Source organism: Marmota marmota, unplaced genomic scaffold (assembly GCF_001458135.2).
Source record: "Marmota marmota marmota unplaced genomic scaffold, marMar, whole genome shotgun sequence".
Lineage (NCBI taxonomy): Eukaryota > Metazoa > Chordata > Mammalia > Rodentia > Sciuridae > Marmota > Marmota marmota.
Window position 1 is genome coordinate 20,099,795 of NW_026000019.1, and position 15,558 is coordinate 20,115,352.

At 45.1% G+C, this 15,558-nt stretch overlaps 1 protein-coding gene across 6 annotated transcripts in view; it reads right to left on the reverse strand.

The window, feature by feature from the left end:
• Positions 1–12,691: 12,691 nt before the first annotated feature.
• Positions 12,692–15,558, reverse strand: part of Fmo4 (flavin containing dimethylaniline monoxygenase 4) — a 32,490-nt gene continuing 29,623 nt past the window's right edge. For 5 of the 6 annotated variants that reach the window (XM_015491828.2, XM_015491830.2, XM_015491825.2 and 2 more), the window contains one exon: positions 12,692–15,326. In XM_015491828.2, coding sequence (XP_015347314.1) covers positions 14,852–15,326 — 475 coding nt within the window. In that variant the 3' untranslated portion in view covers positions 12,692–14,851. The remainder of the gene's footprint in view (positions 15,327–15,558) is intronic. The other variant, XR_007350025.1, reaches the window with a different exon arrangement.

Sequence of the window (15,558 nt, forward strand, 5' to 3'; positions counted from 1 at the left end):
AACTCTTACCAAAAGCTCACTCGAGAAGAATAATGTTCAGGGGAGATTTCTAAAGGATGTACAGTCCTTTCAGAACATCAGCGGCATCTTGCTTGCCCTGGGCTATTTTGGTCCTTCCTGGAATTGCTTTTAGAGACTTTTGCCTTCAGTTAATGCACAGAACAACATCATAGGACACACTGCTGTTGTGAGCTGATTGTAGCAACACCGTGTTCCACACCACCTGGTGCTCTCTTCATGAGAACCCCTGTCTCTCAAGAGCTGCAGACTTGAATATCCAGCCATCTGCTGGGCATCTCCTGGATGCAGTACCTGGGATGGGGGAAGACAAGATGACTGAGTTCAGATTTGTGTGTAGAATCCCTTTCTATTAGGGTTGGTAGAACTGAGCAGCTTACAGACCTTCAGCAGAGTATTATTTTCTCCTATAAAATATAAGTAGGTGTATCAACATATAAAACATAAAAAGCAGGAGTGTGGGTCAGGTTGGGGAGAAGCCCTACTGTCATTTTTCTGCCCAGTCAAGTGTCCTTGGTCCTTTGAGGTAGTATCTGAAATAACCACTGATCTTTGTCTGGCACTGCCGCATCCTCTGTTGAGAAACGGAAGCACACCCATTTAATGACATGCAGAATTTGTAGGGGATGGAGAGATTCCCTTCACTCCCCTTTCTCCTCTACTCTCCGTTTTCCCTTCCTTTCTTTTTGTGTGGTACTTGGGGATGGAACTCAGGGCCTCATACATGCTAGCAGCACTTTTACCACTGAGCTACATCCCCGGCCCTTTTTATTTTATTTTATTTTGAGACAGGGTCTCACTAAGTTGAATAGGGCTTTGCTAAGTTGCTGAGGCTGGCTTTGAACTTGCGATCCCGAGCTGCTGGGATTACAGGTGTGCTCTACTGCACCCAGCCCAAAAGAAGCTTTATGGTTTGTTTTCTGTAGGAAAAGCCAGACTACATGGCCCTCTCTGAAGTCATTGTGCCTTAAGTGATTCCGTCGTGAGTTCATTTACTGATTCTGCCTCTTTTGAGTTGGCAGGTACTTATCTCCCTCACGTTGTAGCGGACTCCTCAGGAAGATAGAGTGGATCATTTTCTCAGACCCTTAGCAGGGCCTTAGTACAGAGACAGGAGGTTACTGGGATGAACTTTTTTTCTCCCCGTTACTGGGGATTGAACCCAAGGAATGCAGGATGAACCTTGTGAGCTGAACCAGGGAGTGTTCCAGGAGGCTTCAACAGAGGTGTCCTGGCTTGTCCGTCAATCCATTTTCCAAAGCTTCTTTAGACACTGGGTCAGCAGGGGGAGCTGTTTGCTAATGTTCATATGTTTTGAGTGGGGCTCCTGGTGCTTTCCTACAGAACAGTTAAGTGTGTGTGTGTGTGTGTGTGTGTGTGTGCTTTGCTGGGGATGGAACCCAGGGCCTCATGCTTGCAAAGCACGCACTTTACCATTGAGCTATACCCTGGCTCTAGAACTGTTAACGAATTATCATCAAAGTCTGGGCAGCTCTGGGCACTGAGTGAAGCATTTCCGTGTGGGTTGGGAGTGGAGGAGCATATGGAAATAGAGCCCAAGACAGGCTCAATTTCTTTGAAGTCTCCTGATAAAAAATCAATATAAATACTGTATTCTGCTCCGTAAAATATCCATCTTTTTTTTTAAGTGCCAAAACAGTACTGCAATGATGAATATCTTGCATCTCCACCCCACCCCACTCCGACTCTAATCTTTGAGTTAAACTGATGCTTCTGGAAGGTGTGTGTTCTTACCAAGGCAGTTCTTTCCATCTCACGGGGTCCAACCACAAGTTCTCTCCTGTGCCGCACCCCTTGCCCCTATCCTGGGGGCATTTGGTCTAAGTTGTTCCCTGGGTGCTTCAAACCATGATAATACCTAACTTTGTATGCAGTTGTCCCTCCGTATCCTTGGGACTGTTTCCAAAATGCCCCCACCAGTCCCTTACAGGTATTGAAATCTGTGGATGCTTAAGTCTCTCAGAGTAAAATGGAATAGTTTTGCATATAACCCATGCAACCTCCTGTATGCTTTCAACCATCTTAGTCAATGCAGGGCAAATGCTGTGGAAATAGTTCTTGTATTGTGTAAAGAAGGATGATAAGGAAAAACACCTGGACACATCAGGAGAGAGGCAATATTTTTCTAGGTATTTTTGATCCACAGTTACTTGGAGCCATGGATGTGAACATGTGAACACAGAGGGCCAACTATATACTTGTTTTTCCTATATGTGCACACCTGTGATAAATAATTTATCAATTAGGCACAAGAAGAAATTAACAATAATACAAACCCAAATAGGACAAATATAACAATATTTTAATAAAATTTCTTTAAAATTTATGAATTATTTATTTCTGGAGTTTTTCATCTAATATTTTCAGGTTGTATTTGCCTGTGGATTATTGAAGCCTAGAAAGTAAAGCTGTGGGTAACGGGGGCCACTGTGACCCTTTGTCTTCATCCTGGTGGCCTGTGACACAGTGGCCTCACTACCTTCCCCAGGGTCTGTCTTTCTGGTCTCTTGGGACATCTTAGTTACCTGGTCATCTCCTATCTCCTCCCCAACCTGTTTCTCCTCCTTCCTGTCTCCTCTTGGAGCCCCAATCTCTCCACTTTTTGACCTCTGTTTTTCTATTCCTTTCCCCGTTTCTGCCTCCATACTTTATTTTATTCAGTATTTTGACTTCAGATATTTTTCGATATAAATGACTCCAAATTTATATTTCTAACCTTCACTTCTTCACATAATATTAGCTCTGGGCTCATATTTATATACATGAGATTTTGACTGGTATTTGCAACAGGCCACCTAAACTTAATATTCTAAAAAGAACTCCATCATGCTCATCTTCGAGGCTTTTTGATTCATTGTGTTGAGTGCTCAGTGAGCCATTTTTAGTCTGGGTTTTCAGGTTTTTGGAGAAAAAGATATTATTTCTTTGATAATTTTATCTTGCTTGTTGATTTTTCCTTTGAAAGTTCTCTTATTAGATGATCAATTCCTAGATGTGTATGCTAATTTTCTTAATTTTTCTCTTGTTCACCATTTTATCTTTTTGTGAGAATTCCTGAACTTTATTTCATTCCTGTTTTTCATTTTCTGCAAGCTAATTCTTGTTCTATTTTTCCTTTTGTAATAGCATTCTGTTCTTGTTTCATGGATGTAATACTACTTTGTCTCCCATGGGACATAGGTCATAGTTCTTTTGATGTTAACTCACACAGTATTTTTATTGGTGTTGTTCTCCAGGGTTATTGAGAGTCATTTAATTCTTTCTTATGACCTGGAGGCCTCTGCATTTCTAGCTGGATTATCTGCCTCTCCCTGTCTTCCCTCTTGTTTCCTCCTCTTCTGTTTTTGTCTGTAATTATTTTTTGCTACTGCCCGTGGAGCATTATATCTATCTTTTTGAACTGTTATTCACCTTTCATGTGCTTGGAAAATGCTTGAGTGGTTGGGGAGACCATATTGCATGGTATAAGTAAAATAAGCTCAAATGAACTCTATGCAAGTATAAATGTGGGTATGTTTCTGAATCTCTCCCACACAGTGAATGGCAGGTGCCATGATTACTATTCTCATGGGGACTTGAGTCAGTTTGAATGGTTTATATCTGAAATATCTCCCGAAGCTCATGTGTTGAAAGCATGGTCCCATTTCCACAAAGTTCAGAGATGAGGCTTCTAGGTGATGATTAGATTACGAGGGCTCTGACCTCATAGGTGGATTAATCCATGGATGGCTGGATAGATTATTGATAGCTTGTGGGACCCAGTTGGAGGAAGGAGGTCACTGGGGGGTGTGCTCTAGAGGCATTTGTTTTCCCTCCCTCCCTTCCTCCTTTATGTCTGCCAGGAGCTGAGTACATCTCCTCTGCCATGCCCTCCACCATGATGATCTCCCTCACATCAGGCCCAGAGCCAAAGAAGCCAGCCAACATGGACTCAATCCTCTGAAACTGTGAACCAAAACAAATCTTTCCTCCTCTCAGTTGTTCTCGTTGTGTATTTGTGTCACAGTAATGAACAGCTAACTAATACCAACACGTGGCACAGTTTGGAAGGTGGATGTGTTAGAACATATATCGTAAGGGTAATCCAAGTAGAAGCAATGCCTGTGAACTTAATTTTTTCTTCACCTACTACGTGTATTATTATTAGACTAGAAAGTACAGTATCTGAAGTTTAGCCTTTTTTAAAAAAATGATTATTCTTTCACTTGAAGGGTTTCCTTTCTAGGAGATAAATTTTCAGAAATTACATAACAGAAGTATATAATTATAATGCTGAGCTTTGAGCACATTTTATTATTGAGCAAGAGACTTTTATAGCTAGTTTATTTTCATTTTCTTTCCTTCCTTCCTTCCTTCCTTCCTTTCTTTCTTTTTCGTGGTGCTCTGGATCAAAACCAGGGCCTCTCATGCTAGGCAAGCATACTGCTACTGAGCTATATCCCTGGCCCTGTGTTTTCACTATTAAGCAGGGAAGTGGAAAGATGCAGTTGCTGCTCTGTAACTGTTAGCTTCTGCTTGAAATGATCCCTTATAAATGCCCAAGACCAGGCCCAGAGTGGATTTCCACGCACCCCTCCCCCGTGAGCTGCACACACATCAGCTCACCCTGCTGCACTTGATTGGTTCTTCCTTGTCGGAAGCACTTCATCAGTAGGAGTCAGCTAGGGCTGACGTTCTCTGAGAGGAACTCATTTCTCTGTTATTAAGATTAAAGGATTCCTGAAATTGGATCCTAAGCTGCATTGCAAGCGTAGGTGGGCAGTCCATGGCCTGAGGTCAAACTTTGCTTATAACTGTGCTAAATGGTTTAAAATCCAAAAATTTGCCAGAAAGAATTCTGAAGTGCCAGATGGAAAATTTAAGAAGTCTCATTAATGTGATGAGTCACCCTTAACTTTTTACCTAGGTGACTTGCAGGCATACCTAATTGACTTCTTATGTTAGTTATTTGTAGTTTTTATTTTTCCGGTGCTAGGTCTTGAACCCAGGGCGTCACACATTAGGCACGTGCACTATCATTGAGCTGCAGCCCTCACCTATTTAAATTTTGACATCTTTTCTCCTGTATTTGTATAAGTTAAAGCCCATTGCATAGGAGACAGGAATAAGGAGACCTCTTAGGTGCTGGTTTAGGCAGCTTTTCTTGCTGCTGTGACTAAAGGACCCACCCAGAACGAGTGTAAAGGAGGAAAGGTTTATTTAGGGCTCACAATTTCAGAGGCCTTAGTCCACAGAAGGCCGGGTCCATTCCTTGGGGCCTGAGATGAAGCAGAATATCGTGGTGGAAGAGTGTGGCAGAGGGAAACTGCGCTCATGGGTGATCAGGAAGCAGAGTGAGACTCCTCGAACCAGATACAAATATATACCCATGGCCCTGCCCCCAATTAACCATTTTCTCCGGCCACACCCCACCTGCCTCCAGTTACCACCCACCTAATCCCATCAGGGATCAATTCTCTGATTAGGTTAAGGGTATGACCCAATCATTTCTCGTCCAAACCTTCTTGCATTGATTGTCTCACATGTGAGCTTTTGGGGGATACTGCATCTAAACCATGACAGGTCCCTAGTGAATAGTAATAATATCTCATACCTTTGAATCGTTTTCATAAATTAAAATCCATTATCATAAAAAAAGTAAATCTCTACATAGCAGAGGTGCTAATTCGGACTATGAGAAAATATTTCTAGTTATAAATAATTTCCCGGGAAGAGTCAAGCCCTTGAGAATTTTGATCTTAGTTTGTAACTTGGACAGAAGTTATTATATATCAGTAGTGTTATGAAACATGCAGAAGAAAACAAAGTTGGTATGTGGACCCAAGTTCCAAAGCAGACCTTGGGGATTTATCTTGCTTATAGAGGCCAAGTTTTGAGGCACAGTGAGTCCACACTCACTCAACTGAAGCAGTAGTTAGCATCAGAATATCCAATTCACTGATGGAACTGAACCCTGAAGAGTGATGTACTCCTTGGAATTCACATGACCGATCCAGGAAATCTGCCCCTGTGCTGTGATCTTCAGCCATCAGAAAATGGTTAACTTCTAAATAGAATTTGAGCAGTTTTGTTCCAGAGAGTTCAGGGAAGAACTGAGCACTAGTTAAAAATTTAGAGAAGTGGCCTCTCAGAGTTTGGAAGAGAGACAAAATTCTAAACAACCATCTATCCATCCATCCACCCACCCACTTACCCATCCACCTACCTTTCCTCCTCAATCGCTCGTTTGCTTGATCGGTTCAGTTAATGCTGGGGATCTGGGGATGTACTGGAGAGGAAAATGGGTATGGTCTGTCTCCATGGCACTCGCAATCTAATGGTTTCGATAAAGTGACTGATGACTATGAATTTTGAGAAGGATTTTGAGACAAACATACAGATTGCTGTGAGGAAAAAAAAAGGGACACTTGACCTGGTTGCGGAGTTGGGGCAACTCTTCAATGAAGGGGCGTTTGAGCTGCAATCTGGTGGAGGGTGGGAGGAAGAGAAGCTTTTGCAGGCTCCCAAGGGATGGTTGTGCATGCTTCTTTCCAACTCTGGGCCAGGCAGGTGGTTGGAGGCAGCCGTGGTGGGAGTGTCTGTACCCTGGGAATCTGCACACAGCACAGGCAAGGCTCTCATTTGGAAAACTGGCTGGTAAGCATTTGCTGGCACCCTGCTGAGAAAGGGAGGGTGACTGAGCACCCGCTAGGGCCCCTGGCACCATGGTAAATGCTGGATGCATGACTTCATGGGTGTCACACTAACCCAGGTGGTAGAAACACCTGTCCTCATCTTACGGATGTAGAGTGGGACTTAGAGAAGAGGAGTGAATTACAGGTTAAACTAGGAAGTAGACACAGTGCTGCTTGAACCCAGGTCTGTCTGGCTTCCAAGTTCATGCCCTGTTCTCTGCATGATGCTGCCTGTGACTTTTGAGTGGTTGTAGGCATCAGACATGTGCTTCTCCCCAGATGTCTCGGTCCATTTTCTGTTGCTGTAACAAAATAGCTGAGGCTGGGCAGCCGGACCCGAGATTTGTTTAGCTCACAGCACCAAACAACACGGTGCTGGCTGTGGTCCCCTCTGCCGAGGGCCTGATAGCAGATAGCATCATGAAGGCACGAATTCCTGAGAGGGAAGGAGAATGCATGGTGAGATAGGAAGTCAGAGAGCAGGGTGCGGCCAGCCTTGCTCTGTCGTAAAAACCAGGGTCTCCTGAGAAGCAGATTGATTCCTTTAGAGGGAGGGCCATGCATCTGTGACCTAATTATTTCCCACCAGACCCCACCTCTCACAGTCCACACCATGGACCATGCTTCCACCCTGAGAACCCCTCAGGACAAGCAGTTTCCCAACCATAGCACCAGATTTAATTGGGAAAAAGACTGTATGTGTCAAGAGAGCTCTTGTGTGTAACTTACTCCCATAGCATGAAAGTATGATTTTCAGAAGTTTAAAAACAAGTTTTTTGTTTGCAAACATTGAGTTAACAATTGTCAAAATTTTATCTCATTAATTTTCTTTTTTTTGAGGGGGGGAGGGTATTAGGTATTGAAACCAGGGGTGCTTAACCACTGAGCCACATCCCCAGCTTTTTAAAAAATATTTTATTTAGAGACAGGGTTTCACTAAGTTATTTAGAGCCTCACTAAATTGCTGAGGCTGGCTTTGAACTCTTGATTCTCCTGCCTCAGCCTCCTGAGCCACTGGGATTACAGACATGTGCCACCACGCCTGGCATCTCATTAATTACTGATTGAGACAGTGTGACGGTGAAGCTGATTCGAAGAGCATTTGAGGGTGTTTATAAATAATTTAATAAAGAAATGTTAGAATAAGTTTTCTTGGTTTAATGTTTGATAGTGAAAAACACAAACTCCTGATATATCTCCTACTGCATATTTATTGGTCATAAATCTACAAGTCAGTATAGCTTCACAGAGTTCCTAATTATTAATAAGTAGAAAAGTCAGAAAATGGTCACTTCTCCTAAAGAGAAGAATACTCCTTGGGAGGATGGTCAAGCAGAGACCTTACATTCATGCCCCGTGACGTTGCTCTTGGGCAGTCTGAGCAGGCAACCTCCCTTCTAACCTGTAACGTCTGTGACGCTCCAGCTGTGGGGTGGTTACGTGCAGGGACTCCAGAGCAAAGCTCTGCCCCAGTTGGAATCTTGCTTCCATTCTTAGTATCCATGAGACTTTCCCAAATTAGATAACCTGTTCCTCAGTTTTCTCATCTGTAAGGTGAGGGCATCTGTTACACTTCTTTCAAAGGTTGCTATTAGGGTCAGGTGAGTGGTGTGTCAAGTGCAGTGAGCAGTGTGGGCCACAGGTCAGGGCTGTGTCTGAGTTTCATCTGGGAAATCTGTTGCGGTGCAGAGTGTCGAGGATGTCCGGGACAGAAGTCCAGGACTCTGTTTTCATCCTCCAGCCCGGTGGTCTTGAAGAAGGCCAGATCAGCTGTGGTGTACCACTGTGCACTCCACAGCAGCCCTGAAGCCGAGAGGGCGCTCTGCATGCAGGAGGGGAGTGGCAGCAGGGGCAGCCGGGAGGGGCTGTGTGGCCCAGCAGAAGGCACCCAAGAGGGAGCTGGGGACTCAGGAATTGCTCAGCGGGCTTACCAGCGAGCATGAACCAGTGTTCCCTTCCGCCAGTGTACCAAGTCAGGGCCTAGAGACGGCACGGGGTGATACAAAACCCACACAGAAGTTTTCCCGGGACAGGTGCCTTGGAGCCACACTCTAAGTACTTGATAATCATCTTCAAACACACTAAGCACACTTCTCAAATGGTCATGAGGAAGAGAGATCGCATGTGTTGAAAATTAGATCCTGAAATCGGAAGAGAACAAAGGGGCAACTGTTGAATGTCAGGCATTATGACTTAGGACAAAGACAGCGTGGAAGGGTGTTACACACAGACCCACAGGGCACGCACAGGCAACGAGGAGAAACCGGCTCAGTTACAGAGCGAAGCCGGGCGGTCTGTCCAATCCCGGGTCATCAGCGACAGAGAGTCACAGTGGGAATGCTGAGGCAGACAGTTTGACTGGGGTGAGAGTTTATGCAGTCGTCTTCCCCACCTGCACAGTTTTGATCAGCTAGACTCAAAGGGAGAAGATATCCTGATCCAGAGAAAGGTTACCCAGCTGCACCTGGATGTGCATAGATCAGAAATCTTGGACAGGGATGGAATGAAGGAGCAAGAAAGGCAGTTGTAGATTCCCAAGGTCAGCACAGCAAGCAAGATATATGTGTAAAACAAAACTTTTGACTCTGTGCGGTGGATTGAAACTGTACTGAAAATGGATTATCTTAGAGAAACAGATTTTAGCAGCAATATAGAAACTAAGAGTTCTTCTTAGACTTCAATATTTGTGTTTTTTTAAAAAATATTTGTTTCGAGTAATTCACACAATGGGTTGATTACCCATTACTATCTTTGTGCATGGCCTCTATGTTTGAAAAGAAAGCCATCTTCTCTCCCCCAGCTTTTCATACCAAACATTGTTTTTGGTGGACTGTGGTCCATTTTCATTGTCTGTGGTCAGTTACAGGATCTTTGTCACCTGTGCAGAATGGATGCTTCATTAAGTTAGTCAGCTAAAGTGGTGACCCGTGTGCATTGGGACCATGTTACAACCATCGTGGACTCCTCGGAAGGATTTATTCTGATTAGGGAATCCACCAGGAGGCCAGATAAAGGGGGAATCTAGAATGGCATCAGGCTACTGCAGGGGAAGTCTCCTGGAGCTTCTGTAGAGCATGTGTAGTCTTACCTGCTGGTAGGAAGGACTTTTGGAATGTAAGGATTTGGGAGAATTAACCGTGCATTCTTCATTCCCGGAGACACAGGCGTCAGAACTACTGAGAGCCCCAAAGACCTGACCCATAGCTCTAGGCATGACACCGTTCCCAGGACCCAGTGAATCAGGGAGACGGTCAGAAGCCTGTTGGCCTGGAGAAACGCAGGTCCGCCTGGTGGGCAGCTTTATGAACTGGCTGTCAGTCTGTGTTCAAAGAGCGCACTACCAGGAAGAGACGTGAAGAAATGATGGCAAGGAGACTCCCTAGTACCTGTATGTCTGCAGCTGTCACATGCAGCCTGTTCACTAATGCTGTTCACAGGGTTCACTGGGTCCCTCCACTCCCCCGCCTTCCTCCTCTCTTACGCAGCTTCCCACCCTGTGCCCTCGGGCTGGCAGGTGGGGCCCGGGGAAGCTGGAGTACCTCGAGTTCCACGTGGCCCCAGGAGAAGCCTGGCGTGTTGAGTCCTGCAGTCCCTGCTTCTCCAGGGACTCTGTCGAAAAGTCAGAAAGGAGGGGAAACACCTGGGTGTCCGCCTTGGCCAGCCTACAGAACGTTCGCTGTCTACAGGAGCTGGGGCCTTGCTGGAGGGGAGCCTGGTGGCGATGGTGGGTGGGGTGTTGGGGGGCGGGGGGCAGGGGCTGTGAGGGAAGGTTCCTGTGGGCGCAGCACGTGCGTGGCCTGGAGCTCCTGTCCTCACCCACGGGAGACAGTTCTGTGCCCTCTTGGCCCAGCGCCTTCAGGGTGAGTGCGCTAGCCAAGGGAGCGCGTCTCACTATTAAAGCTTGATCTCACTTTGAATTGCTTGTCCTGCAAGTTTGATGGGACTTGGATCCATTCTCACAACACAAAAAGCTTTCAATGTTACATTTATTGATGAAAGAAATTATTTCAACGGTTTCAATTTTTTTGAATGGCTGTGAAATGGTTTTACATTATTTTCATACCAACTTGTAATAACATAAAGAGATCATCGTTTAAAAATCTTATTTAGAAGTTAACGTAGGATATCAATTATGATAGAAAACCCCTAGAGGTGAATTCAAGTTTTAACCAAAACCTGTGAAATTTTATTTGGAAGTATATTATAGATTCTATATTTAATATTTCGGTATTTTTTGGCTTAAGCAATTTTACTTCAATATGAAAAGATGATTTTCCCTGTGCTCACAATGATCTCCCTTCCCCTTATCTTATCGGCTTATCTTAGCGTGGCTCACAAAGACTGTCTTCATCTTCTGTGTTCATCATGGTGTGAACAAGGTTGGTGGCCACTGTTCTAACACGCCTGCCCCAAGGCCACTTACTGATTGCTGACAGAAACAACGCCTTCCGTGAGACTGTCCCGGGGCCACTCTCTCACTTTACCCAGCTTCCACTGGGAACATTTCGGGTGTCACCTCTTCAGAGAAGCTTTGTGTGAGCGTCCCAGCTGGCTCCCCCACCCTCTCTGAAGCCTGCTTGGTTGGTCTTCCTGGCAGTTGTCACATCGCTGCCTGTCACAGTGCAGTATGTGTTCCATGACGTCAAGGACTTTCTCTTTACTGACCATGGTTACCTCAGTCTAGAAGAGTGCTTGGAACACAGTAAGTGCTCAATGCATATTTGTTGAGTTAATGAATGAATTAACTGAGCACTTAAAATTTATTTTCTCTAAAACCCACATGCCTATTCAACGGGACAGCCTCTTCTGGATGCCAATGTCTTTGTGGTCAGACTCTGGTGATTGTCTGATCATGCAGACTCTAATGCAAATCACTGACAAAGTGAAATTACATATATTGCAAAATAAGGATTTCAAAAAAAAAAATTGCCAAAGGTGATACTGGAGGACTGCTAAGCCATGGCAACTCTGGATCTAGCAGCATTAAACCAGGAAGACGTTTCAAGAATGGCTTAGAGATGACTGGCATGTGTGATGACAGGAGTTTCAAAAGAGATTTGTATAAATATGAGAGGATTGAAATTTTAGTTCCTTGGCAAAATCAATGAAAACCTTGACTATTAAAATATTGCTAACTTATAGCCTAGTTTTGAAAGTTGAATATGTAGTAAAGGAAGTCATAAAGGTGTTTTATCTAGCTGTCATGTAAATTCTCACAACTAGGCAATTCCTTTTAGAAGATGGTTCCAGTTATAATCCAAATTTGGCTAAATGAAAGGCCAAGCATCCACGTATCAGAGAAAACATTTGGCCTTTGTTTTTTTAGGATTGATTTACTTCACTTAGCATGATATTCTCCAGTTCCATCCATTTACCTGAAAATGCCATGATTTTATTCTCTTTTAGTGAGATATATATATATATATATATATATATATATATATATATATATATATATATATATCACAGTTTCTTTATCTATTCATCTATTGAAGGGCATCTAGGTTGGTTCCATGGTTTAGCTTTTGTGAACTGAGCTGCTATAAATTGTGATGTGGCTATGTCACTGTAGTATGCTGATTTTAAGTCCTTTGGGTGTAGACTGAGGAGTGGGATAGCTGGGTCAGATGGTGGTTCCATTCCAAGTTTTCTAAGGAATCTCTGTACTGCTTTCCACTGTGGTTGCACCAATTTGCAGTCCCACCAGCCATGTATGAGTGTGCCTTGTTCTCTCTGATAAGAGAATGCTGACCCATAATGGGGGAGGGGCATGGAAAGAATGGAGGAATTTTGGATTGGGCAAAGGGGAGGGATGGGGGAGAGGGTGTGTGGGTAGGAAAGATGGTAGAATTAGAAGGACATCATTACCCTATGTACATGTATGATTGCACAAATGGTGCGACCCTACATTGTGTACAACCAGAGAAATGAAAAGTCGTGCTCTGTGTACAATGAAACAAATGCATTCTGCTGTCATGTATGACTGATTAGAAAAAAATTTAAAAAGTTAATATATTAACAAAAGACATTTAAAAAGAACAAGCAAACTTATTTTCATAATTCTGATCTCATTTCTCAATGAAGTCTTGATCAAACCTAGTATTTTCCCCTAATATTTACTATGAAAATTTGATTCTCAAATCAAATCTCAAGTCAATGGGTTAACTCCCAATGGGATTTTCCTGGTATTGGGGGTTCTTTGAGGCCTAGAGTCATGGACTTGCCAAGCACAATGCTCCCAGTCTGTTCAGGGTGGGAAGGCAGTGCAGAGGAGGGAGCCCGCAGGCAGGCAGGCAGGCAGGCAGGCGCAGGCTTCCTGGAGGAAGAGGTGGAAAAGGTCCGGGCTTCACTGACCAATTGAAGGGCTTGAGACAATAGGGAAGTTACCTCCCAAGGCAGCTAGTGGCTCCAGGGTTGCATATATTTGGTTAAAATCCCTGTTCTGTCTCCTCCTTTCTGTGAAAACCAGAGTAAATTACTTCTCTGAGTGTTTGACTCATTATTTAAAAATTACTGCATTGAAAAAATAGCACATTATAAGTTTAAGCTCTGATGAACTAAGAGACATTCTCAGTTCCACACTCTCCCTCAAGAACGGGTGTGCAGTTAGCTTAAGCTGGACGTTGCTCCTGTTGGTCTGCTTTAGCGGGGTTTGAAGTCCACCGAGGAGCACAGGTAAACCCAGACACCTTCACTGGTCGTTTCAGGATGGCTATTTCTAACCCTCCTTTGCTAATGTTTACCTGCTGCATTCAGGAGAGTCCATCTGAGGGTGGAGGGGACACAAGGACAAAAGAGTGACTGAGCTGTACAGGCCAAGGCTCCTGGTTACACAACAGCCCCTTAATGCAGAGATTAGGAAATGTCTTTCAGTTCTGCACAGATGCCTTGCACCGTCTCTCACTGCTCTCCCTGGACTTGGTGCTATTGTTACCTTCACTTTGCAGGTGAGGGCACTGAGGCTTGGAAAGGCTACATGGCTTGGCCAGGGCCTCATGGCTTGGCCAGGGCCTCATGGCTGACACCAGAGTTAAGGTGATGATCCACGTCTCCTTCTCCAGGGAGTGACCTTGACCAGTGGTCTCAGCTGCCAGTCAGTAGTCTCAGCTGCACACAGATCAAGGTGACCGGCCCTGGAGGCCGACTCCTGGACAACAGCTGGCACCCCGCCTCAGGCTCTTGGTTGGCTTTGGAGGTGAATGAGGGAAGGAAGAGAGTACAGACTGTCTGCCCCTTAGCTTCCCACTCTGGGGGCCATCAGGCCCTCCTTCCTCGCGCAGCTGAAAGCCGTGTCTCTTGTTGTACAAAGCTCCTTCCTTCTTTGGTTAGTGATTCCTCTCCTTCCTGGCCTGCTTTGGTCTAGGGATAGTAAAGCCACCTCACTGTAGTCTGAGGGCATGTTATGATCCCTACAATTTCCCAGCAATGCTCACATCTTCTTGATTAATCTTTATATTAAATTTCCACAAATTATTTGAGTATCATCATCTTATTCCTCTCAGGACCCTGATATGAATGATGATCATTTTAATTTTAGGCAGGACTGCTCATACTTTTATGTTTGGCAATGATGATCACACTGTTATTTTAGGGTAGCTGCTTTAGCTAGCAGGATAGAATGTGCACTGGAAAGAGAAAGAGGGTACTGAGACCAAAGAGTGATACACAATATAATAATTCTGCTAAGAGATGACTAGACCTGAACTTGGATTGTAGACGTTACGGTGGAAGGAGAGAAGGGATACACAAGATACTTGAAGATAGGATCATCATGGCATGGTTTGACCCTTGAAACCAATCAGCTTCGTCCTCACCAAACACTATAGGTGTATTAGTCCATTTTTCCATGGCTGTAACAGAAGACCTGAGATTAGTAATTTATAAAGAAAATAAGTTTCTTTGGCTCACAGTTCTGGAGGCTGGGACGTCCAAGGGCCTAGGGGAACTTCTGGTGAGGACTGTGCTTTCATGACATGTTGAAAGGTGGGAGGTTTGCCTCTCAAGCAGGTGCCTTAGAAGGAGAGAAAACAAGGGGCAGCCTCACTTTATAATGACCTCATGGAAACTAATCCAGTTCTGTGAGTGGCACTGATCCATTTGTGAGGGTAGGTAGAGTCTGCATGACCCCAGTCCCTCCCCTAGTCCCCACCTCTCAGTGCTGCCACGCTGGAGGCCAGTCTGCCAGCCCATGAACTCCAGGGGGCACACCCAAAGCACAGCCCTAGCTGAGGGGAGAGTCTGTCCTGCATCCACTTGGAAAGTGAAGACTTATAGATAAGTAGGAGAGAGGCCAGCAGGACAGGGCCACCCCAAGCTCTCAAGCAGTGTGACGTGGAGGCAGGCTTGGGGGTGTCGGGAGGGACTCGGGTTTTGAGAGGCTTCAGGGTCCTGTCCCACTGGGTCAGGATGGCATTTCTGGCTCCTTCCCATCTTCCGGGGCCCACCAGGCGGTATTGGTAAGGGGTACAGGGTCCAAAGAAGACTTCCCAGGCGAGTCTGGGATCCCTGAGGAGCAGCAGCGGGAGGCTGGGCTTGGCGCCTATGCACACAGCAAGCTCATCCAGGTAGAGGATGTAGTCGAGCTTGTCCTGAGTGACGTCCGCGATCACACCCCTGTGGGGAGAAGGGAGCATGGGTTTGGCGATCCTCCCTGCCCCGCGTTCCCGTGTTACAGAGCCCACCCTCCTCCTGGGTGTTACTTCTGCCTCGGAATCAAACCATGTCTTGGAGGTGGGTTTCCATGTCGGCAAGAAAAAGCTAAAGGAATGGCCTTCAGAGGAAGATCCACCTGTGGAAGGAGGAGGCGAAAGGAGGCCCTGGGAGGAGACGCTTTTGTTCCTGGCGT